Source organism: Oreochromis niloticus, linkage group LG1, assembly GCF_001858045.2.
Source record: "Oreochromis niloticus isolate F11D_XX linkage group LG1, O_niloticus_UMD_NMBU, whole genome shotgun sequence".
Taxonomy (NCBI): domain Eukaryota; kingdom Metazoa; phylum Chordata; class Actinopteri; order Cichliformes; family Cichlidae; genus Oreochromis; species Oreochromis niloticus.
Window position 1 is genome coordinate 22,642,565 of NC_031965.2, and position 25,800 is coordinate 22,668,364.

A 25,800-nucleotide genomic window follows, 5' to 3' on the forward strand; every position below is an offset into this window, starting at 1 on the left:
GTATATATTGTTTTTTACCTTTATGCAGGCTCCAAAAGCCCAAAGGCGATATAAGCGTGGCGGCTCATGACAGTTTTTGTTTGCTACATGGATCATTTCAGTTCAGCTGGGTGTCTTTCCTTTTTTTTATATTTCTTTAAGAGTTCAAAATGTGTTAATTACATAAATAAAATGTAATTTTCTCTGTAGCACTTCATGGATTTTATAAGCAACACGCCTTAGTTGTTCACACAAAGCTTGACCTGACTTTTAAAAAATAATTGGAAAAAAAAGCTCTATGCTGCTAAAAGATGAAAAATAGATATTTGCAAAATTCTGCCTAAATATGTATTTTACCAGGTTAACGTGTGTGGCGGGGCATGGTCTGTAACGCCGCTGCAGGGGAGGCGGACGCACCTGAGCGGCACCCGCAATCACGCCTCGCCGCCTTATCGTCTGTGCTATCTATGCTGTTGTGTTGTCGGGCTGTGAGCTGAAAAGCTACAGCCGGCTGTATGCGTACAGCAACCGTGTGTGAAAAGTGGTCAATAAAGAGATGCTGAAAAGCATGTTCATGGAAACATCGTTGGGTCTGCCGTGATATGTTTACAATGGGACTTCTGCTCCTGAACCTCTGCGCACAGTGTCTGCAAATCGGGGCTGTACGAAGTCACTTTCATCTTTACAGGACTGTAAGCTGTCATCTGTGAGGCGTGAGTGGTGTTTGTTTTTAACATAGTTCACGGTGGAGAATAGCTGCTGACATAATGTGGATCCGAAGATCCATAATTGACCTACCTGGGGTTGAAAGTCTCGATAAATGCACGGCGTTTCTGCGGGTACACCGTCTTCCGGGAGTGTGACGCTTATTTTGAGGGATGAAAAAAATAATAGAATATAATTTTATTTTTATATTTATTTAGGGCCTATCACAATAATCTTCCAATTTAGAAGTACAAGTAAAAAAAAAAAAAAAAGAACTAACATAATCAAAATACACTTCAGCTAAATACTTCTAATTTATTTTCCCCAACCACGCGGAGCCGCACTATAAGGACTAAAGAGCCGCAGGTTGCCGACCCCTGGCGTAGACGAATTTTAAATCTTTACTAAATCTGACTCAAGTATTAGAGTTTATTTTTATTTTATTTTATATATTTGCTTATTATTACGGGGATATCTTGGAGATGCAGTGGACTTTTAAAAATCTGATTATTTAACCCGGTCTTGGAGAATAAGAGAATGCCTAAAGAATGAAAATCAAATAACCGAGTTAATAAAAACAAACAAACACTGAAACTAATTATTAAAAACTAAACTGCTTAGACACCAAAACGTAATGGAATCTAAATTTTACTGATAACATAAAGTTCAAACTAAACAATACTACAAATAAAAACTAATAATCATGATAACTAGTTAACCCTATGGTGTAGATGTTTACACATTCACCTAACAAATAAAAGATCCCTGGTTTGATCCTGGGGGCAGACACATATCCCCTTTGGAGGGCATACAATAAACAATTAGCAAAATCAAAGCATATGGAACTGCCCAATGTGGTGGCCCCTTGTGAGCAAGGAATTAGCTTTATATGATAGAATTTTAATTCGAACATGCAAATATACCTGAAATAACAACAGAAAAGGAGAAAAAAAACCTTAAAAAAACATCAAGTTTTCATGTATATCTCTATGTCTACACAATGTGTATGCTTGAAAAGAGTATAATTTTGAAAATAAGAGCTCTTCAAAGGTGTTTGACAATTAATACTCAGAGTTTTAAAGGTGTAGCCATGAAACTCTTGTAATTTCATGAGTGAATAAAGGTGGGATAGAACATTTGCTGCAGCAAACAAACGGAAAATACACAAATTTCAGTAAAATATGGTAAAAGATTCATGCCCTGCACTTGCTAGAATTAGTATAGATCAATGGAATGGTTTTCTCTTACTGCAACACAGTTTGATAATAATAAAAGAAACTGGCATCTCTTAAATTGTCTTTTGCATATTCTCGGCTCTGTTAAGCTTTTAATCAACACACTCCACATGTTCTCAAATAAGCTGGAGTGGCTGATGCTGTGCCATCAGATTACAGCACAATAGTTCTAATGTAACCCTCACTTTATATGCTTTAAAGCAGGATCAAGGTTGCTGGAGGTTTTTTTTTTCTTCTTTTTCTATGCTTAGCTTGCCTTGCTTCTTTACAGTTAACACAATGAACAAACTCAGATTAGACAACAGGCGTTAAACAAAGGCAGCCGTTTTTATTAAAGGAAATATCCGTCAAGCGGATGAGCACTACAGTTTCCCTACTTTAAAGCAACACATTAGTGCTTAAAAATCCACAAAAGTTCAAACAGGTTTAAAAAGAAGTTCACAGGCTGAAAACACAAAAAAATGGCAAACTTTCTCCACTTGAGCTTACAAATAAATACAAAAAGTGTTCCTCAGTGAGCTGGCTGGACGCTACAAGCATCACGCTGTTTATTAAATATGTGGCATCATGTCATTCTCAGTGCAAAAACAACAAAACAACTGTAGACAAGAAGATGATGATGAATGCTGGAATGTATTTTAGTAGTGTCAGATTATGGAACATCCTGCAGGCAAACGTGACATGCTTTGTGTTTTATAAAGACACTTAATGTAAACTCAACTTCCTGTTTTTGTAAAGCACTGTTGGGACAGAATGAAGTAAGAGTGTAACGGGCATCTGTTTATATCTGCAGATCCTGTGTGGTGTTGAAGGAGGGGACAGACACGCCAGACCAAAGCAGTACACACGCCGTGTCACTTCCTGCCATACCAGCGTTAGCAACAGTGAAGCCACGATTTGTTAGGATAGTCAGCAGAAGTAAGAAGCAGTGAGTGACTACAACACCTGTGAAGCTTGTCTGGCTCGGAGCACATTTACACTCTCACACACATCAAATCCAGTGGTTCCACTCAATATACATACAGTTTCTGAACGACTGGTGACCCCATGTGTTTACAAAAAAAAAAAAAAAATCTACAATTTACTTCAGTGCTTAACAAATGTAAACACACCTTTAACACAAACTTTAAAACCACTCAGGCTTTGAATCAAATAAATCTCAGAGTTTATCACTAAACCCTGTGAATGCTAAGAAGAGCCGGCTGCTACTTTAATCTTCTGCTTTGCAACCTGAAGGCTGGTAGAAGCTCTCCGGTTAAATAGATTATGATCAGTGTGAAGTGGAAATCAGGTGCCAAGAACATCTCCAAAACACTCCCTGAGACACAATCCAAATAATCCACTGATGTTTGATCTCAGCAGTCATTGTTTGGCCAAAACATCACAGAAGAAAACTGAAACAAACAAACAAACAAACAGAGCATGTGGGAATGACTCCCCCTAAGCATCCTAGCTTTTATTTCCAATGTTGTTGTCATCTTATAATCTATTTGATAAATCCATGGACAGTATAAAAAAATGGACATAGCTACTGTGATGCTCATAACAACTTGCCAATCACAAGCTGCTAGCTAACCAGCATAACCTCAAAAATCTTTTTATCTGACACAAATGACCACCAATTTAGAAAACAGACTTAATCATTTATTTAGCGTGACCCAAAATGAGTGACTCAGCAGGAGAGTGTTTACACAGGTCAAATTCAATGGTCATTCCCCCCACAGTATTGCAGGTTTTGCCTTTAAAAAGAATTCAGTTTATGGCACTTCCAGGCTGGCTTCAATTTTTAGACTTGAAAGCTTCGTTCATCTTTTATACTGTCTATGAAAATACACATCAAAATAAACTGGAAATACCAGTTTAAAATGGTGAAAGGTCTACATCCTTATGGAATACGATCAGTGTAAAATGGAAAAACAGGTGCTAAGCGTATGCACTAACAACTCCCTGAGGCATAATCCAGTTATCCAACAGGACATGGCTGAATCATCCATCCTAAAGTAGAGCTTTTATTTTGAAATTTTATAATGTACTTTGGTAAAACCGTGACTGCTGCTCTGTCTGTGCAGCAGGGAACTGCACACTTTCTACATCCTCTTCTCCAGCTTACAGGAGTAATAGAGTTCAGTATACATTTACAGTGGGGAATTCAGGGGCATTGCTACAGACTGTTATTTTATTCTCTACATAGCTTATTTTACTCAATCCCTGGTATCATGTAAGTCATGGCCATTTTGTAACAAACACATTATTAAGCCTCTTTTTGCAAATGTCTAAAATATGCTTATTACATGGTGAAAAATAAAACAGAAAGTAAACTGAACACAGCTCCATTATACTTGCTCTAATTTGAGTTCTACCAGAATCACAACGGGTCATTTGTTAGTCAAATCACCCGGCTGCTGCGATGGTCACATTCATGGCTGAGGTAAACACTCCCTCTTTTATAAAAAGGTGCTAAAAGTGCTAAAAGTGTACATTAACACCAATATATTTCCATTTAAACATATTAAAGTCTAAATTTTATCTACAGTAGAGAATCACATGGTGTTCCAGTTTCCCTATAGTAATACACAGCATTATTAATCGCCTGAAAAATTGGACAAATCTTTCTGTAGCTACAGTACAAAACTTTTAGCACAGGCGTCAGCTGGTGAACTGCAACCAATGTGCTGACACTTACAGACCAGGATTTGCAAAGTGGGGGAAAGGATCCTTGACCCAGAGCTGAAGGCTCAACAAAATAACTATCTATGAATTCTAAAATTCTGCTGTACCATCAAAAAGGGTGTATATACAAGCTGAGACTATTAATTCAGATAAAACAGGCATACTGTACCCATTAATCCCTCCCACGTTATCAGTGGGCCAAAACAAACTCAGATATGACTGAGACACTCTTTTCAATCTGTCCTGAAACCACTGACTTCTTGCAGAGTTCAATGAACTGTTCCTGCTGGCACATGGTTTATTAGCCAGCGAGCCAGCTGGTGGTCATAGAGAAATATTGGACTCAGCTCAAACTCTCCGGTGATACCCAAACTTTAAAAGAAAAGAAAAGAAAACACAAACAAACAAAAAACAAACAAACAATAACCAGAAAAAAAGGGAAGTTCAGGGGTAATGCACTTATTCAGACTTCATAATTTTTTTCTATCTATATTAATAAATCAAAAGAAACTGCTTATAAGTTGGGAAAAAACCCCAACAACAACCTAAAACCATTTTTTAAAATTAAAATCTACTATTGGCTAACAACTAATGTAGGTGTAGATCCTTTTTTAGCCAAAAATCTGAAATCATGACTCCGCATCTTCATGAGAATAAAGGCAGCGTAAGGTGTCTGCCAGTGGGGCACAAGTAGCTTTTAACACGTTTAAATGAGCTTTACAGCTATGGTAATGTTTTCTGGTGAGAATCAGAATAATAGAGCTGTGGTTTACAAATTTTAGTGTACAAACAAATCACATATGTGAGGGTTCAAGCATTCACAACGCAGTCCTATTCGTTCAAATACAAAAAATTATGTTCAAATTGTGACAAGTGTGTTAAAAAAAAAAAAAAAAAAAAGCCAAGTAGTCATGTGTCACATATAAGGTCGAAGCAGCGGACTTGAAACATTCAGAGCTCCGTTTTGTCAGACATGCAGTAGTCGCACTGGGTGAATAAACAGATCTAGTTTTTGTTTCTCTGGAGAGCCTCACACAGGTTCTGGTTTGGATCAGGTTCATGACTCATGATCTCAACACACTCCCATTCTCCGCTGCTGCTGGACCGCTTCACCGCCTCCACCACCGTCTGCACGTACAGACCGTCCTCAAACGTTGGTGCAGTGGCGACTGGTCCCCGTGCCCAACACCGGCGCTCCTCCTGAGCCTGAAAAGACTGCCTTAGCGCCTTCACCATGGAGCTCAGGCCCTGCAGGAGAGGCAGGGGCATTTCTTTTACCTCTGGTCCCACCCAGCCGCTGTCGCCTACCAACAGCTCCTCGCTTTTACTCCCGTTGCGTTGCCCATACAGTTCTGTCCCTCTGGCAATTAATCTCCCAGTGGATCCAACTACCATAACCTCATGTACAAACGACCCCGGCATGTTGAAGTTTAGGGTCACAGTGCAGCAGACACCACTGGACCCTGTCCCACCCATCAACATTTGGAAGAAACAGAAGTCGTCGCTGGTCACGCGGCGGATCCCTCGGATCAAACCGTTTTGCTGCACAAAGGTCCGCAGTAAACCGTGCACGCGGTGTGCCCGAGTGCCTGTCAGGTAACTCAAAAGGTCGATGATGGCGGAGCCGACGGTGTGAAGACCGCCTCCTCCCATCAGCTCCTCGCAGGTCCAGCCGTACGACTGGTCCAGCAGGCTCGGACCATAGACTCGAACATCGCACACCTGCAGTTCGCCCACATATCCCTCCACCAGCAGCTGGCGCATTGCAACAAAAGCTGGCAGGAAGCGCAGGGTGTTACCCATAATGCTGAGCAGCTGTGGGTAGTATCTGGCTGCAGTGACCATCTTGAATGAATCCACAGCAGTTGCAGCTTTCTCACACACGACATTCTTACCGATACCTGAAGACAGACGGAGATTCAGCAGTTATTAACTTACTACACTGATCTTTGGCGTAGAACCAATGACAACAGATTTCACACAATTAATTTTACATAAGCTCAGATCTGCAGTAGTTTCAGTTCGGTGCATCTATCAGAATGTGCATTTGATTGCTTTACTGTTCATTTCATTTCTTCATATTAGGTATGAATAAACCAAAATTATGCAACAGCATCTAGGGAGTGCAGCGTTTGTTATACATTTTATATCAGCCCTAACTAGCCTTTGGAATTGGTCCCATGGATTAGTCCCTCAGCGGGGAAACACTCAGGAAGTTGCAACTAAAACAGGAAACTGTGGTCAACGCTTAGGAATTCCATCAGATACAGTAAGCGCTGTATCAAGTACCCTTTGATTGGAAAACCTTGTTGATTATGTTTGCTTCAGTCTACTGCTAACAGAATTTCTCTCTCTCTTTTTAAAAAATTTGTAGCTACACTTGCTGTTGATCATGGCTTCGATCACCATTAATCACACATCAATAACAAACCCTGAAGAATACGTTACAGAGGAAATGCGTTTTAGATCTGACCCGCCACACCCAGCTGCTTCAGGGCACGAGCCGTTTTCACACGCAGCTCTGAACCTTTTCCACACCTCACCTGATGGAACTGTATGTGACACAGCAAATGTTTAACATAGTCAGAATGGACACTGAACGATCTCCAGCCTACTGGGACAAACGCTGCGTGACGGTTGACTGTTCTCGTGTGGCAACAGCACTACATAATTGTTTGGTGAAGTTCCAGCAAATGAGTGGGCACTCATGTATGCTGCTTCTTGCAAGCTCTACCCAGGCAGTTCCCTCGCTTTAATCAAATGCAGTATTTCCAGCAGTGAGAATGCATCTAAAGTAGACTATCACTTGGTGTGTGCTACATGTGAGGTAGGGCAATTACCACACTTAAGTTTCCTAACAATCCATGGAGGTCATGTGTGAAAACAGCTACGGGTGCTAAATCGAAACCAGACCCAGAACTGAAACTTGAAGGGTTCCTATCTGACACATCTGGCTTGTGATGAAGTACAAAGATAAGTGGAGATACCTCCAGAGGAGGTGTAGTAGGATTATAGTCATTACAGGTGGAAGCAACTAATAATACATTTCCCAAAATAACAGCAATATCATGATACTGAGTCCTACAGTTCTGGACAAACTGTAAAACACACATAGAAGATACATCAAATACCCGTATAACTAATAATAAATGTCCCTAATGAGGCTATCAGCAGTAATTATATATTTATCCACCGCACTCTGTGTGTAATCAATATTTTACAGTTTAATAAGTGTGATTAATAATGCCACCGATGTGCTTTGCCCTGCTATCCGTGCTTTCCGCCATTTTCACTGTGTGAGTTTCTTCTTCACTGTAGCTTTGACTTTACCCTCAGTTGACCAATAAGCATCATCACAAGCAGGCATGAGGCACTGGTCAGTGTTTCAGAACACTGCATGTTTTCATTAAAATTTTGTAATTTGGTACCAGAACACTGATAACTTGAAAGCATTATTGCAAGAGGAAGAAATATGCTATACTAACATGTTAATCTTAATATTTCAACCTTCATTTAGGGCGTTAACTCTTGAGATGATTTCTTTCATAAGATAGGCAGCACTAAATAGGGTTAGTGGTAGGAGAAACTGGAGGCCCTGTAGAAAGCCTGCACAAGAACAGGGAGACCATACAAACATTGTACGAAAGAGTGTTGCCTGACTTTGAACCCCTCTTGCTGTGACAGTGCTAATAGCTCAGCCACTATGCAGCCAAACACACTATGTTATATTATGTTATATTTGTGGTTATGGAGTCTTACCCAGTGCCTTGACTGCTATCTGCCTTGTCATGGATGGTGGAATATAGATGCAGACAAGGTCAACATCCTGATGCAGCAGGACGTCGTCAGATCGGCTGGTGTGAAACGGGATGCCGAGCTCCTTTGCCAAGCAGCATGCTTCCTCTTCACTTCGCCCCCAGAGTGCATGAACCTCAAAGCCTTCAGCTTTTAGCAGTGGGACCAGCACTCGGGCCGTGCTCCCTGTGCCAAACACACCGACTCCCGGCAGCATGGTAGAGCTGCTCAGTGGGACCCTATGTGTGAACCATCGCCAGTCGTTCCAGCACCTCAACAGCAAATCATCCACTAGCTTTTCAAGGCCTGTGCTGCTGAGTTAGCCTATAAGACAATTAACAATTGAACAGTTAAAGAACGATCAACTTTTATCCAATAACATAACAAAATCCTGGGAAACAAAAAAGCTCTTTGTGAATGCAGCAGTAAGAAATGAGAAAGAGTAGTGAATAAGTGCTTTACCCATTTATCCCAGCTTTATTGACTGTATCTACAGGTCTGGTGAAAGTTCAGACCAGTTTTTCTTATCAGACCTCTGTGACAGGCTCTCACACCGTGTCCTGCCACATACTTAACATGCCTTTCCTCGTTCACACCCACTGAATATCAATGTCATCTTTTGTCTTTCAACCAGGCTAAACATGAAAACCAGCAGTCAGAACAATCTAATCATTTATCACTCACTTGATGTTGTTCTGAAAGTTACAAATCACCTGAACCAGTATGAGTTTATTCCCTTGTTTTCCTGATCTGGAATGATAATAGGCCGGTGACTGATTTAAATAGCAGGCCATATCCACATTAAATACATATGCATAAAAATCAACTAAGCTGAAAAACGTACACAAAAACACAAAAAATATGTCCTTTTAACTAAGAGGATTTCCAGAAACGGTAATATAATTCAAAGAAAAAATTGAAATTGATTTATAAACATTAAATGAACTAAATGTACCGCTACAAAAACTACAGTCATTGGGGACAGAATGTGGACTCTTAGGGAGAAGTAAGGAGGAAAAAAGGAAAGGAATGTGCCGAGAGGAGAAACAGCAGAACAGCAGCTTTGGCTCAGGTGTGAACTTCTCTTACTCCATAAATTGCTGCACCTATTTTCCGTTTTCCTAGCAAAATATAAAGAAATGCGGGGTGGGTCCATATTTAGCTCAGTGCTATATAAGTGAATGAGCAGGTCTATCTTGCTGACTCTCCCTGTGGCCATGATGACTGTACAACAGAAGGGTGACTGAGGAAAGTCTGCGTGCCCCTGCACCTGCATTACCTGTGCAACCTTTGGGAACCTTCTCTAGTTTAAACCGCATCCGCGCCAGGCTAAAGCAGCTGAAAGCAGCTGAAAGCAGCTGAAGTCTCTCACACACCGACAACACTGGGAACTGAGCCGTGCCGTGTCAGCTAGACAGATGAAATATCAAAGGTATGACACACGGACTCGTCGCTTTCTGAATCAGAAGTAGTAGCTGGGGAATAGACATATTTTATAAAACACTACAAACTTCCTCAAAGTGGCCACGTCTTAGTCTCACACACGCGTACTGCTACAAGTGCACACACACAGTAAGCTAGCTAAACAGTCAGGTTATTGATAACGTTAGCTAGCACGTTCAGCTAGCTGGCCAGACAACCGCAGAGCGTGCACAAAAAAAAACTCCCAGTAAACGCAGATACTTCTCGGGTTCACTGTTTAGGGTCAAAGTATCTACAAACGGGCATTATTTTAAAAAAAAAAAAATCCCACGTAAAAAGCAAGGAAACGTTAACTACCTACTGTATTTGGCAGCACAACATCAGCGACGTCGGAAGGTGTCGAGCCGGGCGCTGCCCAGTTGCTAATGGTAACTTCAGCAGCAACAGCAATACTGTGACGGGAACCGGACATACTAAAGCGGTGAAGATAGGTCACCGGCAAAAAATCAAAACGGAGGACACATAGGAAACACGTTACGTTTAAACACAAAGATACAAAAAGTTTCACAAAACCTTGCTTTTAAAGATATATGTTTATTAATGAATTAATACGTCTTACGAATAAAATATGTGCCCTTGCAGTTAAGGCATTACTTGACGTTTCAATAGTTTACCCATGATTCAGTGCGCTACCTGTACACATCCCTCAGTACGTTGACTAGTTTCACTCGTTTAATCTAAAATCTTTCAATTCAGTTTTATGTAAATCGCAACAACAGTTACCTCAAAGCTTCTTGCCAGTGGGCAGTCGTCTTGAAATAGGTCTACCCCAAAGCAGTTATCTGACTTGTTATTTTTAACCAAAACTGAAGGCGTAGCTACCAGTCCAATCTATCACAAAATCCACAAAATAATTTGCTGGCTTTGAGACAAAATTAAGGTTTAAAACGCTTTCTCTCTAAAAGTTATAGCCTAATTCTACCACATTTGCTATTGCAGTGTTTTCCCTTGTATTTCAGTTACTTTAGTGACATCCCTCTCATATAATGTCTCCGGTTAAATATATTTCGATCATTTATTCTGGTTAATTTCATTTGACAGTATTAGTTACAATTACACAGGTTTCACAGAAACAAACTCAAATATATATTCAATATTTGTTCGTGGACAATTAATAGTAATTTTTGTTTGTTTTTGAATGGAGGGCACATGTTTCAAAATAACCAGATAAGTGCCCTGATGCAAGTATAATCACACATCTGAAAGCATATTGATTTGCTCTCCTGATATTTAGACTGTAGTATTTATATTTTAACCTTTGGCTTTACTTATTGCAACGCAGATACCATTTTGAATGTATCTTTTTTTCCCTGATAAGAACCCATTGTTAACTTTCAGTTCATCTGTTGGCACCATGAGCAACACACTGAACTTTAAACTTTTAGAGGTATGTGAGCGCTCATGTTTAATGCTGCTGTTGGCAGGGGTGACTTTGGTTTACATTCTTTTGCCTCAGCTTTTTCAAATAAAATTTATTTTTAAAAATACTTTTAAACTTTGGCGTTTACTTTGTGAAATGATCTTGGATGAATACGGTATGAGGTTTATTTGGCTACTACACATTTACAGTGTGTAAAATAATAAACAAAATCTGCAGAAATAGCTGTGTGATGATGATCAGAAGAGTGACACATGGAGCGTCCAAATCCACAACCATCCAGCCAACCACTAAACCAGCACAGGAGTGCAGAAAGGGTGATCAACAAGGCCATCAGGTGGATGATAATGGTTACTACCACCAGAACAGTGTGGCAGTTGACATGGAAAGATGAACAAACAATCCAAGGAAACAGGCTGAAAATCAGTCTAACTTTAAATTAGTGAATAATACCTGTTGAAACCATTTTTGAAATTCTCACAAAATACACACATATGATATATCACCATGAGTAAAACACATCTGGACCACAAATCACTCCACATTCTCTATTGTTCACTGATTTCACCGTATTTGCATTACAGTGTAGAGGTTTGGGGCAATACTTATAAATGTTCGCTATCATCAATCTTCATATTGCAAAAAAGGTCCATAAGGATAATCCATAAAACTGGCTACAGAGATCATACAAATCTGCTATTCTTAAAATCAAAAATACCAAAATTCACAGACCTGGTTCATTTTCTCACTGCACAAATTATGTATAAAGCAATAAACAACCCACTTCCTTACAATATTCTAAAATTGTTTTCTAAAAGGAAACGGGGATACAGTTTGAAGGGGGAATAAATTTAAAACATCCCTGTATCCGTACAACACTAAAAAGTCTTGGCATCTCTGTGTGTGGAGTTAAGCTGTGGAATAGACTAAGTGAAGAACTGAAGCAATGTCCCAGCATGACTCAGTTTAAAAAGCGGTTCAAAATTGTGGTTTTTGCAAAGTACAGGAAGGAGGTAGGGCTCTGATCGGGTGTTCTCACAACAGTGATGCGTATATATGTGTAGGTGCACAGGTATGTTTATATAAGTATATATTTAAAGTATAAATTTAAAAATATAAATATGAATAAATAAAGAAAAAACATATGTAACATGTAATGTTATTGTAATGAAGAATTTCTGATGGACAGGGTATAAACAGGAAGAAAAAGTGTAGACTATTAATTACTAAATAGTGGAAAGGGTGTGGGATTAAATAAGATTATGCTTCTTCCTATATTTTAACATGTTCAAAATAAAGATTCAATACAATACACCTTCTGTGGATACTTATTAGATGTAAGCTGATTAGATATTTATACTGGTGGGGATACACTGTTTCTATTATTGACGGTGACTTCACAAAATGACATTTACTGATGACAGTGGCTGATGGTGTGATTAAGGGGGATAAAAGTGATAGGGTGAAATAAAGGCAGATGATCTGTTATAGCAAAAACTAAAAGGAGAAGCCAAAAGAAAAAGCAGAACATTAAATTATTAGCCTTGAATTTCATAAAATTGGTCCATCTAAAAACGTGTGTTATTCTCCATGGCTATTTCTGATTGCACATACGTTTGTTTTAAAGGATCAATAATTAATTAAGTTCTTTTGCTTTTTTTTAACACGTTGATAGTATTTTCTTTACACACACGCCTACTCGAACGGTGTCATTACACACACTGACCAGCAGAGGCGTTATATCACTAACGGTTATGGACAGGAAGCGCAAGGAATTGTGGGACTTTTAGTTCTCAGTGGGGGACGATTACCCTGATAACAGAGCTAAGAACTAGACAAAACATTTACCGTTGAAAATAAAACAGCAGCCGTGAATTCAGCATATGCAAGAGCTTCGTGTGCTCCGCGGCCGGCTAATCTCGGGTGTATTTAGTCGTCGTACGAAGGAGAGCGCCTCACTTTTGCTAAAAAATAAACAGGAAGTTGTTAGCGTTGTGGGACGTGTAGTTCCGCTTGCAGGCCGCCGAGCTTGATAACATAGCATAGAATAAAGAAACAAAAATAAAATAATCTTAAATTCACCCGAAGGCCGCAGATTTAGCCTCGGCGCTGAAGTAAATATGCCTGGGTTCACCTGCTGTGTCCCCGGCTGCTACAACAACTCGCACCGGGACCGGGAATTGCGCTTCTACACGTTTCCTAAGGACACCGCACTCAGAGAGCAGTGGCTGAGGAACATCTCCCGGGCCGGGGTCAGCGGCTGCTTCAGCACCTTCCAGCCGACTACGGGGCACCGAGTCTGCAGCGTGCATTTCGCCGGCGGGAGGAAAACCTACAGCATCCGAGTGCCGTCCCTCTTCCCTCTGCGAGGGGTGAATGAGCGCAGAAGTCGGCGGGGCAGAGGCAGGAAAGTGTCCGCGGCGGTTCCCGCGCCCGCCGCAGCTGCGACCTCCGGGATTGTTGTCACCAGTACCGTGCTGGGCAGCACCGCAGAAGGAGCCGAGGCCAACGCAGGTGGGGAGGCGAGCGATGACAGCATCACCGTGGTGCAGATAGGCCAAAACGGGGAGTACCTGGGCACCGCGCGACTGCCCGTCCAAACGGAGGGGACTTCTTACACGGGGCAGGTCGGCGGTGCAGCCGAGGTCACGGCTGGCGACTCCCAGGCGGACACCTCATCCGCGGCGGCACCCGTGCAGTATGTCAGCGTGACCAGCAGCCCGCTGGACCACTCGTACTCTCTGACCACCGGCACCACGTCGGCCGAGCTGCTGAGGAAGCTGAACGATCAGCGGGACATCATCGCGCTCATGGAGGTGAAGATGAAGGAGATGAAGGCGACCATTCGTCAGCTCCGGGTGGCGGAGGCCAAGCTGCAGGAGGAAGTGCGGGAACGGGACCGGCTGCTGTACGGCAACACGGTGGCTGCTAACGTTCGGAAGAAAATCTGATGGGATGGGTGAACATCCCCGGAGACGAGCCGTTACACAGACTCAGACTGACGGAGAGCAGGAGACAGCAGATCCAGCCCCGATTTCTACGAAACTGAGAGCGATGACAATTTATTTTCAACAAGTAGAGCTGATTTTTATTTTATTTGTGTTTATTTTTTTTTGTAGGCTGGCTAGTTGATGTAGCTGATAGTAATAAACTTATTGCTATTCTCATTGAAACATGCACAGTCCGCCTCTGGTCTGCAGCCAAACCAAGATCACATGAATCCATTCAGATGAGACTCGTAGTTTGCACAGACTCACATGTTTGACTTATTTATGACGGGACAGACTGAGGGGACACCGGCGAGGAACATGCTCAAAACTGCCTAGCTGCATAAAGTGTTTTTTGTCCTTAAGCTGTTTTTGTTTTGTTTTTCCAACTGAGTTTAGGAGGCTCTTGTTGCAAAAACAGGAAAACAAAAACACCCCACAATAACATGCAAAAATGCGCCAAGATGAAGTATCTATAGGATTTTGTTTTAACCAAAACACTAATCTTGGCCTGCTTATGGTTGTAGTGAACTAAATAAAACTCTACCACGACTGTTTCAGAGTTACCATTAAAGGTACCTTAAGATTATTTCCATTATTTTTGTTGCTAGAAGTATTTTTGCAACTGAGAAGAAAAAAAAAAGACTTGAAGAAGTTCCTCAAAGCTTTAAAGGGCACTTAAAATGAATTGTTATTAAAGGATGCTTCTTGGGGACGTTTTTTCCATAGTTTTTGGGAAGCAGCACGTGCTTCTTTTTTCTTTTTTTTGGTGTTATTTAAACATTTTACGTGCCTCTTCACTATTTTCCACGCAGATGATTAGTGGCCACATATTTGTCCTGTTCATCAGTGTTTTAAGCATAGGATATTACAAACATTTCATATTTTTGAAGCTGATCTGGCAGCTCATTGTTTAAGACTGGCAAGTTATTTCTCAAGCCAACAAGCATTTTGTCTCATAGCAGCATTTTAGAGACTTCTGGTGGGAAAAAAGGATCCGACAGTGTTTCTGTTGTTTTCTTTTTAAACCTTCATTGATATTGGGGGGGTTTGGCTCATGTGATCTCATCTCCAGACTGCAGCTGAGGGGTTTGTTTTAGAAAAAACAATAAAATGAGATGAAGATTTGCAGTGGCTCTTGTAAGTCATATTACAATATTTTTCAGCTGTGTTGAGTTGTGGACAAAATAATAAAATTTGTATGAAATAAACTTATAAAAGACTTGTGTTGGAAACCTTACAGTTTACAATCGTCACGTAAAGTGCAGTGATCTTAAAATTATTCACACCCAAAATTTAATTGGATTTGAATTTGTCGCGAGTGGGTGACAGGTCTGGTCTGCAGGCAGGGCACTTTACATCATCATCATCATCATTGTTTAGCATTAGTGGTGTCTTCACAGATGGACAAGTTAGATATTCTGTGCAGATTAATAGCTCTGCATCACAGAGATGCTGACTTTAGGTCTACAAATCTCTCTCTTTAGCTCACAGGATGCGAAGTATTACTTCTATCAGGAATTTTAAATTCTGAGTGGTCAGAAAACCGCTTTATATTTCACTTCATTGTCCAGGCTGGACGTCAAGAACATATCAGAGTTTTTGGATCTTCTTTGTGTGTTTTCTTTTCTTTGCATGTCAGAGTTTTAACTTGCTTTTGTGGCTCTGTTTATAAACCCGTGCTGTGACCGTTGTTTGGATCCAGCACCCACTGAAAACCTGAATGTGATGGCCATCTTTGGCCTGCTGAAATCATCTTTCTAATTACACTGTATGTTAAATGCTATTTCTAAATGTCCGAGAAGCTGTTTTTACCAGCTTAGTTACAGTGAGTGAGAAGTGTTTTTGGCCCCACAGTATTTTGTTGCTTTTCCCTAAAGTTTTACATAGCTTTTTGCTGGCATCACATTCAGAATTACAGAGATAGGACTTTATTTAAAAAATAAATCTCAGTTTTATTGCACAAAACTGAAATTTCTAATCAAATATCTAATTCTGTTTATTATGGCTTACACCGAAACTGGGTTGTATAATGTCAGAACAAAATATGAATTCTTTATTTCTCTCTCTCTTTGCTAGCATAAATAACAAGCCTAAACTGATTAAAGGACCAACTCACCAAAGAGAAATCACTCCTCAAAAAATGATCTCTAGTCGTATTTTGCTTCAGATTTACTAAGCAAATTGTCGTATTTTAGTTGACTGGAGGTCAAAGAAATTGATTCTTCATCTTGTCCAGTCTAGAGTTTCAGGATAGGAATAATCATCTGTACAGTCTGAGTCTGAAGCATGATTTTTACCCTCTAGATGGCGCTGGGATAACAGCTTGAAGCAGAGAAGCTTCAGCTCCTCTCTTTATGACCTAATTTGCTTGATCTATCTGTCTGTGTCTGCTGGCCAATCTGATGCTCATTTGCTTAATTGTGACAGATTTTAAGGAAGTGAAATGCTAATTATCTTAACACGAACGTAGGCATGTAATGCAGTTTCACCGCTCACACTGGAACGGGTAATTTTTAAACACCTAATGTATTAATGTGAAACAGAGAAAGGGGGAGCGATGGATGAATGGATGGACAGAGAGCATTGGAAAGAGCGAGGATCCAGATCCTAATCTCATCTGGATTTATCTTTTCTACTCCCTACAGTGTTGCGTAACGCCTTAATCCAGTGCTGTCAATCAAACTTACACAACTCTATCTTCCTTCTCGATGGCTGCTGCCGTTTACCACTGCAATCAGGCCAAATGACATCTTCTCAAGGCAGGTTATCAATTATGAAGACATCATTTTATGTGAATTAAGTACAACAATGAAAGCAACATGTGATTATGAAATCCACTGAAATAAGACTTTATATATAAACACGGAAAATCTTTGAAATGTGTCAGAAAGGATGCCTTTATTATAAGTAATCCAGGTCAAAGTTCATAGTTTTGCTGGTCATAATCTAAAACATTAAGGAAGTAATGTTAGAAGTTGCATGACATCCTTTTGCAGTTTCCTATAGCTGTGTAATAATCCACCTTTATCTTTCAGTGTGTGAGTCTAGATCAGGCGGGGTCATCCTTGGACAGCTGACAGTCTGCAGGATTGCCATTTAAAAACTCCGTCATATCCTACTAATGCTGCTACTGCATATTTTGTCCCATCAACATGCAGCAATAATTTAAGTTAACTCTTATTTGATTGTTCCTGCCTACAGAAACCCTGAAGACTGAACAATATGAAGTCCTTGACTTGGACAATCATGCATATACGGAGGACTTTTGCGAGATCTCGCAAAAGTCCGTCTTAATTTTTTTTCTCCCATGTCCCCTGCGGTGCTCCGTATGCATGCATGTAAAACATGGACATCACTTCCAAATCTCAAAAATGAAGCCAAAGTTCCTCAAAGCATGCAGTCTTTCTGGTGGCCAACAGAGGGCGACTCCTGTGCTTACAAAAAAAAAATAAGACTGAATACAATTTTGGGGGTAAAACAGTCCTTCAGATCCTTTAATCTGTGAGCCTCTTTCCTTACTTTACGGTTTCAGTTGCTAGTTTTGCGTCTTACGTAAAATGGCATTATGTTTACTTTTAAATCTGCGGTCCCTGTTAGAGCCAAAAAGGAGGTTGAAGGAAGGTGTGGGAGTCCCCCCCCCCTCATCATTTCCAGTTTCACAACATCAGGAACTTAAGGCTTCACAATTGTATTTCACTAACCAGTGGGTGATTTTACTGTAAATACATCCATTGTTTAGCTATATATAAACAATGGAAATTTTTTTTAGGATAGCAAAAAAATCTAGATAAGTTCACCCAGTTTTCTTCTTCTTTCGCCCAGGTCCTGAAGCAGCAAAGCAGGCCCAGACTAACTCTTGACCACCACCATGTTTGACTTGGTAAGATTTTCTTATTAAGAAATGCTGTGTTAGTTTTATGCCACATGTAACAGTAACTCAAACCTTCCATAAAGGTAAACTTTTGTCTCGTCAGTGCAAAGAATGTTTTCCCAAAAATCTTGGGGATCATAAAGATGTTTTGGGGCCAATGTGGGTTCTTTCGAGACTGTTTGGATGAGTTATTGAAGCGCTTCTTCGGTAACAGTGGCCCCTCCTGAGAAGGTTTACCACAGTTTGAAGTTTTCTCAATTTTTGGATAATAGCTCTGGAGTCCCAAAGGCTCAGAAATGTCTTTGAAACCTTTCCCGACTGATAGATGTGAATGACATCTTTTTCATGGCACCGTAAATGTTATCAATTCTGAGCACATCTGCAATATGACATTGCAAAGAGATGAATTTGATGAGCTAATGCAGATGTTTCCAGGAGGACTTTTTGCCAAAGTAGCTCCCGTGATGTATCGATTCAGGGCAGCAGCTTGGGACACAGACAGATTATTCTGCAGTTGATGGTTGTTCTAAGCCGCAGATTAACAATGGGTTCCCATTCCTCCTGTGTCGGTATGCAGATGTCAACCAGGACTTATACTAATGCACAGAGTGTGAGCCATCTGGGAGGGTGAGGAGGGGGATGTAAGATGGAATCGCAAGGAAGTTAAGGAGTAAAGATCACAATCACCCATTTTCAACAGTTTAACAGTTCTGTCTTTGTCTTGTCTCTTACTGTCATAACCCAAAAAGCGGATGAATTCTCTCGTGGGCTGAGGCTATTCCCAGAAGCCACTGTGTGAACACATTGGACTCCCAGGTGAGCCTGATTGTCTTATCCTCACTGGGATGTCATCCATCTGTGCACAAAAAAATCCTCCTGCCTTCTGACACCTTTAATAATGGTTTGCTTCACTGTTCTCTTACGAAGTCCCTGTTTAATGGTTAAAACTGATTTTTTGCAACAGGTAGGTGTCTCACAAGTGCAAACAGCAAAATTATTATAAGATCATATATCTGTGTTTCAAACAAATGTTCCAAATACTGAAAACCGGAAATGAGAACACTCTAATCCACTGTGCTATGATGTGATGCTCTCATTGGTCTGTTGCTCCAAGCCTCCCCAGTGCACATACACACACACATATACACATACACACAAGCACAACATCCTCTTACTCTCTGTGATGCATTGGTCCCTTTCACTGTTAATCCAGCTGGGTTGTGCCTCCGTGCATTGCTGCACTTTTGCCATCTGATGAATTCCCCACGGACGGTCGGAAAAATCACATTTTAGGCCAGAAACTTTGCACTTTTTGGATTTACGTCAAGTGGGAGCTTCACATCAGAGCCTCTTGCTCGGGGGTGGTACTCGGCTCCACGGGACTTCTGAGCCGAACAATGAAGTCCCATCCAGGCAGTTCGACGGTGCTGCTGCCCATCGCCCTCTGCCTCAGTAAGGAACTTGCCGTACTCTCCAGTTGTAGTGTGACTGTGTTGTACGTGTTTGTGTGCAATCCAGTCTTGTGGGAAAACTTTCTAAGTGTTGAGTGTGCTCTTCACTGCCCCACTTTTGTCCTGGGTCTGAATGCAGATATAACATTTCTTTGCACTTTCAGGTTTGTCAGAAAAGGTCCAGAGAAGTTCAGATGGCTTATAAGGGATGTTCCCTTCAGCTTGTTCTGATATTGATGAGAAAGGTTTTACAAATGCACTCACCTTAATGAAATGCTCCCCAGGCTGTTTGTGTGTTTGTGTGTGTGTGTGTGTGTGTGTGTGTGTGTGTGTGTGTGCATGCATGCAGAAAGGTGTACAACATTGTGTATTTGAGTGTGAACACCAATGGGATGAAACTAAGTAGATTTAGCTGAGGACAAATTGGAGCCTTCTTTTCATACCACGTTATTTTTCTGCTACAACACATATTGAATTTTATTTAACCTTTACTTTACCGTAATATCTTTCAGATTAAAATCTTTTTTCCAAGCACACATTGATTAAAAAAAAAAGGAAATAATAAAATAGAATAAAATAGATACACAGCACAATGCAGGTTATCAATTACACTCTTCAGTTACAGAATTTTTCTCCCAGGGAAACAAAACCATTTATCTTTGAGATAAAGATTAGATTCAAATATTTTATTTGCCATTTGTACAGATACACTAAGTCTGGGTACACAGGAAACCACGTGCGGAGCTTAGAGTCAGGGTCAAATAAATAGTCTTCAGAGCAGACTTTAAAAAGTCTTCTCTGAAGAATATATTGTGTTTTTTACTTTGCTACATTTATTATATTAGTGTTAATATGTTAATTCATATTTGGTGTTTGTTTTAATACTCTAAGTTGTTTTATTAGGTATGTTGTATTCTTGTACAGCACTTTGGTCAACGCTCCTGTTGTAATTAAATGTGCTATATAAATAATTAAACTATTAAACTATTAATGTTATTCAGTATTTGAATTATGTAGATTTGAGCATATATAACATAAAGAACACACAAAATATGTTTTATCACAAATCAAACTTCTCAGAAGTTCATAAAGGTACAGCTGAAATGATTAACTGATTAACCACTTTTTCATTTTGTGCTCAATTTTCTGCTGCTTTTATATTTGTTCAGAGTATCTGTGGCTGGATTTTTCGCAATTTTTTAAAAAAAGGGTAAATAAGTTGATGCAGAAGAAAATAATCAGTTTCAGAAGAAGCTCAGGCACCCTGTAAGATGCTTGTGGTAATATTTATTATTTTATAAGTTATATTAAATATATTTATTATATATTATTTTATATTTTATGTTATTATCTTTATATAATATTTTTATTAATAGTAAATAATGTGAATTCTGCTTCCACCTTGGCTGTCCCAACATTATAAAGGTTTTTGGGGTTGACTTTTTAACATAGCTACATAATGTCCTTGAATAATCGCCACAAGGATGTTTCTGCAGAAAATTAAGGCATTGCAGTGAACACGACCTTTATCCTTTTGCATATAAAAGTCACAACATCATCATTTTATCCCCATTTGTCATTTTTGTGAAATTTTGTCTAAATCGGAGCTATTGAGTTATCACAAAGCAACGTATTTATTGAGGTCACAATGTCTTGTTGACCTTTGAGTGCAGAAATGTAATCAGTTCGTCCTCGAGTTCAACTGAACATTTGTGGAAAACACGAAGAAATTCCCTGGAGACATTGTGCTCATGAGAATACTTTCCAACAACCTGGAAACATAATGCAATCAGCCGTGACTGCCAGTGGTGGTGAGGCGTGCAACCGCATTTTATGAATGAAGCTCATTTGTGGAAAAAACTACCAAGTTGTTGGAAATTTCACAACAGGAATTCATTACATTTTTGCAGAGACAGCTTTTAAAAAACATCTGCAAAGAAAGAACACGGAGAAGCAAAAGCATAGAAATACATCAGGGCTTTAAGGATGCAGCTAATAACGTGCACTGGCATTAGGCAGAAACAAGGTCGTCTCAGACTGATTGAATCACAAAAGTTCCAATTAACTTGTGGAGAAAAGGCAAAAATGTCTGAGATGTCACCAATTTCTGAGCTAATTTTTTAGACAAGCGGTTTGTTTTTGCAATGCATATGCTTTTGTTTTATACCCTTTGGTCAAATGTATACAGACAGCCAGATCTCCTTTAGGATTGCTGATTAAGCTCTGTTTTTTAATTCAAATATCAATGCTTCAATATTCGGTGATGTATAAAATAAGATCAGTGTTCTTTACACCCTGTGTAAGCAGCTTGTCCAGAGCCAACAGTAGTTCTGAATCACAAAGGCAGAAATTAGACAAACTGCACTCAGTCACATCCAGCACATTGGGGAGAGAGCATCCAATTCCTGTGGAAAGCCTGGAGCCAGAAAAATGAAGGCTGGTTTAGCATCAGATTGATGTTTATGGTTTTAGGGCTGACCCTGCAACAGCTCATCAGGTCTGTTGGCAAACTAATGTGTTTGAGGCCAACGACAAACTGAAAGCGATCTTGCAGTACAGATTTACTCTCACCAAATCAGTGCTCCGGTCAGACCTTGTGTCTCAGCTTTTCAGGAAGGTTTCAGTGAAAACTCAAACTACAGAGGGACATGTTTTATATGACATGTTATATGTGAGCTGACCAATGCAACCTTACAGCTTATACATGGCTTTATAGTCCTACATGGAATTTGGCTCTGAGGGTGTATAATCCCTCCAGATGAATGGAATACAACATATTTCTGTATCTGTTTGATCCATCTAAGCACTTGATGGATCACGCCTATGAACATACAAACACACTGTATTCAAATCCTCAACAATCTAGTGGTTTTATTTTTCTCCCATCATAAGTTTAGTAACACTGTATTTACAGTCTCCTCATCTATGCATTCATTTGTTCTGCACTGAAAAAATGAGTGTTTTATATGTTTTTAGAGCTCAACTGTGAGAAAGAGCATCAACCTTCTTTAGATAAAATGATCTTTTTGTAGTGTTCAAATATGTCTTGTCTTTCCTTCTCCACCAGGCTTGGTCCCCGTGTGTCTCAGCGCCGCAATCCCTGTTTCATGTGGTTCCATCTACAAGCGCTTTGCTCAGTGTTTACTCACACTCGGGGACAGTTTAGTGGACACACAAAAAGAGCAGAGCACACAGGACATCGATGCCATCTGCAGGTGTGTGTTTGTGTGTGTCAGTCTGTCAGTGCACGGTACGGCTGTTAATCTGTCTTGAAGTTGCTCTGATCAGTTTTTATAACACCATCACCAGAAACTTTCTGGTGATGGTGTTATAAAAAGCTGAATGGCTGTTACTGACATTTTGCGGACACATGTGTGGTGCATTTTGTCCTTTCAAAATATTTTTTGGACTCACCTGTTTTTAATGCACACCAACCATGTCATCGTAGGATGAATTTGTGAATCAAATTCAGTTTTTCAGTTCTAAATAAACAGATCTGACCAATCAGGCCACTGCATCTGGCAACCAGTGTGCTCGTAGGTCAAAATGTGAGTGATCTGGAAATGCTAAGATAATACTGGTTTATCTCAGACACACTGCTAGTTGCTGCTCTGGGTCAACTGGCTCTCTGCATCCTCAGATGTGTTTACAAGTCCTCCAACAACAGCTCGAACTGCCTCATTGACGTCCTGAAATATGTATAAAAGCAGCCTTCTCATGAGAATCGGATGAATCTCAGTTTCTTCTGCTTTTTGTTTAGAAACATCAGGGCCAGCTCATCAGCGCTTGATATACTCAGTTGTTTAGTGGTGCATTTTTTTTAGGAAAAATGCTTCACAAAAACTTGCTTTAGAAAAATTTGGATTTTTGTATAGTTTTTTTCTCACAATGCGCTGTGTGCAAAGGTCTTAAGAATAAACATATGAAGCTGGAAATAAATATAATAGGTCTCCTTTGAATTATCAGAAAATGAGCTGTCTTAAGTCTGTGAACCAAAAGTGATGTCAGAGGGTCCTGCAGAACACCAGAGAAGTGATAAACCACAGGAAGTCATTGTCAGCTGCTTATCAGCTCTGTAGTAATCTCATTACTTTAACATACTGGGTTATTATTTATGTTATGTGTTGGAGATGCTAACCTCTCTTCCTGTCCTGGTTCCTTGAAGGTCCTGGAACGCATTTCATGTTTGTGCCAACTCAGCTCTGGCCGGCTGTCCTGGAGAAGCAGCAGCTGTTTGGGAGTCTCTAAGACAAGAGTCCAGGAAGACAGAGTTTTCTGGAAACCTCTACAACATGTGCGCCAGCCGCACAACGCTCCCACCCAGCACCGTGCCTGCAGCTCAGAGCCCCCCCACGTCCGACCAGACAAACCAGGAAACACTGAAAGGGCAAACACACAAGCACAGCCCCACGCTCTTCACTGTACTGCTCCCTGCGTGCGGCATGCTGCTAGTTCTGCTCAGGAGTTAGTTGACCCATATTAACCCTTCGGTCAGAGTGATGCCAGCAGGCCGTCACAGTCCTGCTGCCCCTACAATCCAAACAAACAAGGGCGCACAATCCATACAAGTCACTCTCATCATAATCCTTAAATAAGGATTGCTATAACTGGATCAGTTTGAAATGTTTGGTTCAGTACACTAATACAGCATTGAAGCATTGAAAAAATTTGAAGACTGGCCTTCTGTCAGACAGAAGCCTCTTACATGAAGTGCACCAAGTTTTCAATCACTGCAAGAGTTTAAATGATTTTGATTAAATTCGCACGATCTAATATTTATTATTCTGTTATAGAAGAGCGAACAGTTAATGTAAGGAAGAATAAACCCTTTCCCCACAACTCTTTAATGAGGCAACTTAGCTGAAAGAAAAGCTCTGGTTATGAAAAATATATATCTTTTAGCCCTGCTGCAGTTCATCACCAGTGTCCCATGATTTGAGGACAAAGGAGATTTTGAGGCATGCTGTAACGCCAGGTGTTCAGATCTGCGTGCGACCTAATCAGGTGTGATCCGGAGGAGAGTATTATCAGCGAGGGGGGCGAACCGTGTTTTTGTGCAGTAGGTTTAAGTCATCACCCTGTTTGACTGGTTTAACGACATGAAATCAGATTTATGTGACGACAGACTCTCTTATGTGCTGCTACATGTTATTATTTGTATAAACAGAGTTATTTCATGTGACTTTAACCCAGTTTAAAGATGTCTCCTGTGGGAACAGTGTGCACATGTCTCAATAAAATGCACAAAAAGCATGCAATAAACATTTCCTTGGACAGTAATGAAGAATAAAGGACAACAAGAACATTAGTCAGCAGTCTGAGTCTCCTTAGTGTGTAATTGTCATTTGTAAGAATGTTTTTAATTTCTTTCACTGGTTTTCACATCACTGGTGTATTTGCTGCATCATGTTCTAGTTTTGCATTATTTAGTGGGACATGCAACATTGCATCACTGTGATTTTTCACCATGGAAGGTATGTTAACATACATGACACAATCCTGCTGAGTGATTGAAACTATTACTTATCCTAAAATCAAATGCTTTGAGTCAGGTTTTATATGTGTGTGTGTGTGTGTGTGTGTGTGTGTGTGTTTCTGTGTGTAATCTTAATACCCTTAAGCTGTTTCATAACAGCAGAGTCATGATTAATCTCATCTATCTTTATTCATCCACTGTGTAGCAGGTTGCACCTCAAAACACTTAAAATCAGTCTCAGTGGCCTCAGAGCAGATAAACACCGCAGGTAGGAAGACTTGAACAGGATGTGAGGAGGGATGACTGATGCTGTGGCAGTCTCTGGAACCTCAGGTGGACCTTAAATACCTTTAATATTTATCAACCACCAGATTATCCAAATCTCACAGGTTAGCCTGACCAGCGCTCTTTCATAGTTTTAAGTGTCTACGTCTCATTCCATTTGCACTACAGATTTATCTGATTCCAGTTTTGGCCTGAAATCCATCAGACTGCCATCAAAAAGCATTTTGCTCTGTCTAAAAATACATATATAAAAGCCAGATTAAAATCCTGACTGGTACATGAAGACTGAATTTCAATACGACCATCAGTGAGTCTGCACATAACATGGCAGGTCGCCACAAACAGAAAGGGGAAAAGCTGCCGTGCCTAAATGAACACATTTTAAAGGTGTTCCTTTAGTTTGAGCAGGAATCTAAAGTTGGAGTGTTTGTCAAAGAGTGCAAAAAAGACAAGACAGTGTGTTCCTATGAAGACTATTAAGAA

The 25,800-nt window shown here is 40.2% G+C and overlaps 3 protein-coding genes across 3 annotated transcripts; 2 read left to right on the forward strand and 1 right to left on the reverse strand.

Moving 5' to 3' along the window:
* Window positions 1–2,227: 2,227 nt before the first annotated feature.
* gfod2 (glucose-fructose oxidoreductase domain containing 2) lies at window positions 2,228–13,227 on the reverse strand. The gene is made up of 4 exons (XM_019358940.2): window positions 13,093–13,227; window positions 10,164–10,279; window positions 8,349–8,708; window positions 2,228–6,490 (listed from the first exon to the last, which is right to left on the reverse strand). Exons 3-4 carry the CDS (start codon window positions 8,599–8,601, stop codon window positions 5,595–5,597), a joined length of 1,149 nt encoding a protein of 382 aa, XP_019214485.1. The 5' UTR covers window positions 8,602–8,708; window positions 10,164–10,279; window positions 13,093–13,227; the 3' UTR covers window positions 2,228–5,594.
* A 107-nt stretch (window positions 13,228–13,334) lies between these two features.
* Window positions 13,335–15,345, forward strand: thap11 (THAP domain containing 11). Its single transcript, XM_005467096.4, has one exon. It carries the CDS (start codon window positions 13,365–13,367, stop codon window positions 14,193–14,195), a length of 831 nt encoding a protein of 276 aa, XP_005467153.1. The 5' UTR covers window positions 13,335–13,364; the 3' UTR covers window positions 14,196–15,345.
* Window positions 15,346–18,139: 2,794 nt separating this feature from the next.
* On the forward strand, window positions 18,140–24,864 carry nrn1lb (neuritin 1-like b). Its single transcript, XM_003442338.4, has 4 exons — window positions 18,140–18,921; window positions 19,319–19,557; window positions 22,624–22,771; window positions 23,722–24,864. Exons 2-4 carry the CDS (start codon window positions 19,503–19,505, stop codon window positions 24,023–24,025), a joined length of 507 nt encoding a protein of 168 aa, XP_003442386.1. The 5' UTR covers window positions 18,140–18,921; window positions 19,319–19,502; the 3' UTR covers window positions 24,026–24,864.
* The last annotated feature ends 936 nt before the right edge of the window (window positions 24,865–25,800 follow it).

What these genes read in the sequence shown, in the direction of transcription:
- thap11 (XM_005467096.4), top strand. Translation starts at nt 13,365, where the DNA reads ATGCCTGGGTTCACCTGCTGTGTCCCCGGCTGCTACAACAACTCGCAC.
- gfod2 (XM_019358940.2), bottom strand. Translation starts at nt 8,601, where the DNA reads ATGCTGCCGGGAGTCGGTGTGTTTGGCACAGGGAGCACGGCCCGAGTG. An exon ending in GATAGCAGTCAAGGCACTGG is followed by an intron (nt 6,491 to 8,348) that starts GTAAGACTCCAT and finishes GTCTGTCTTCAG; the next exon opens with GTATCGGTAAGAATGTCGTG.
- nrn1lb (XM_003442338.4), top strand. Translation starts at nt 19,503, where the DNA reads ATGAAGTCCCATCCAGGCAGTTCGACGGTGCTGCTGCCCATCGCCCTC. An exon ending in GCCCATCGCCCTCTGCCTCA is followed by an intron (nt 19,558 to 22,623) that starts GTAAGGAACTTG and finishes CTTCTCCACCAG; the next exon opens with GCTTGGTCCCCGTGTGTCTC. An exon ending in GACATCGATGCCATCTGCAG is followed by an intron (nt 22,772 to 23,721) that starts GTGTGTGTTTGT and finishes GGTTCCTTGAAG; the next exon opens with GTCCTGGAACGCATTTCATG.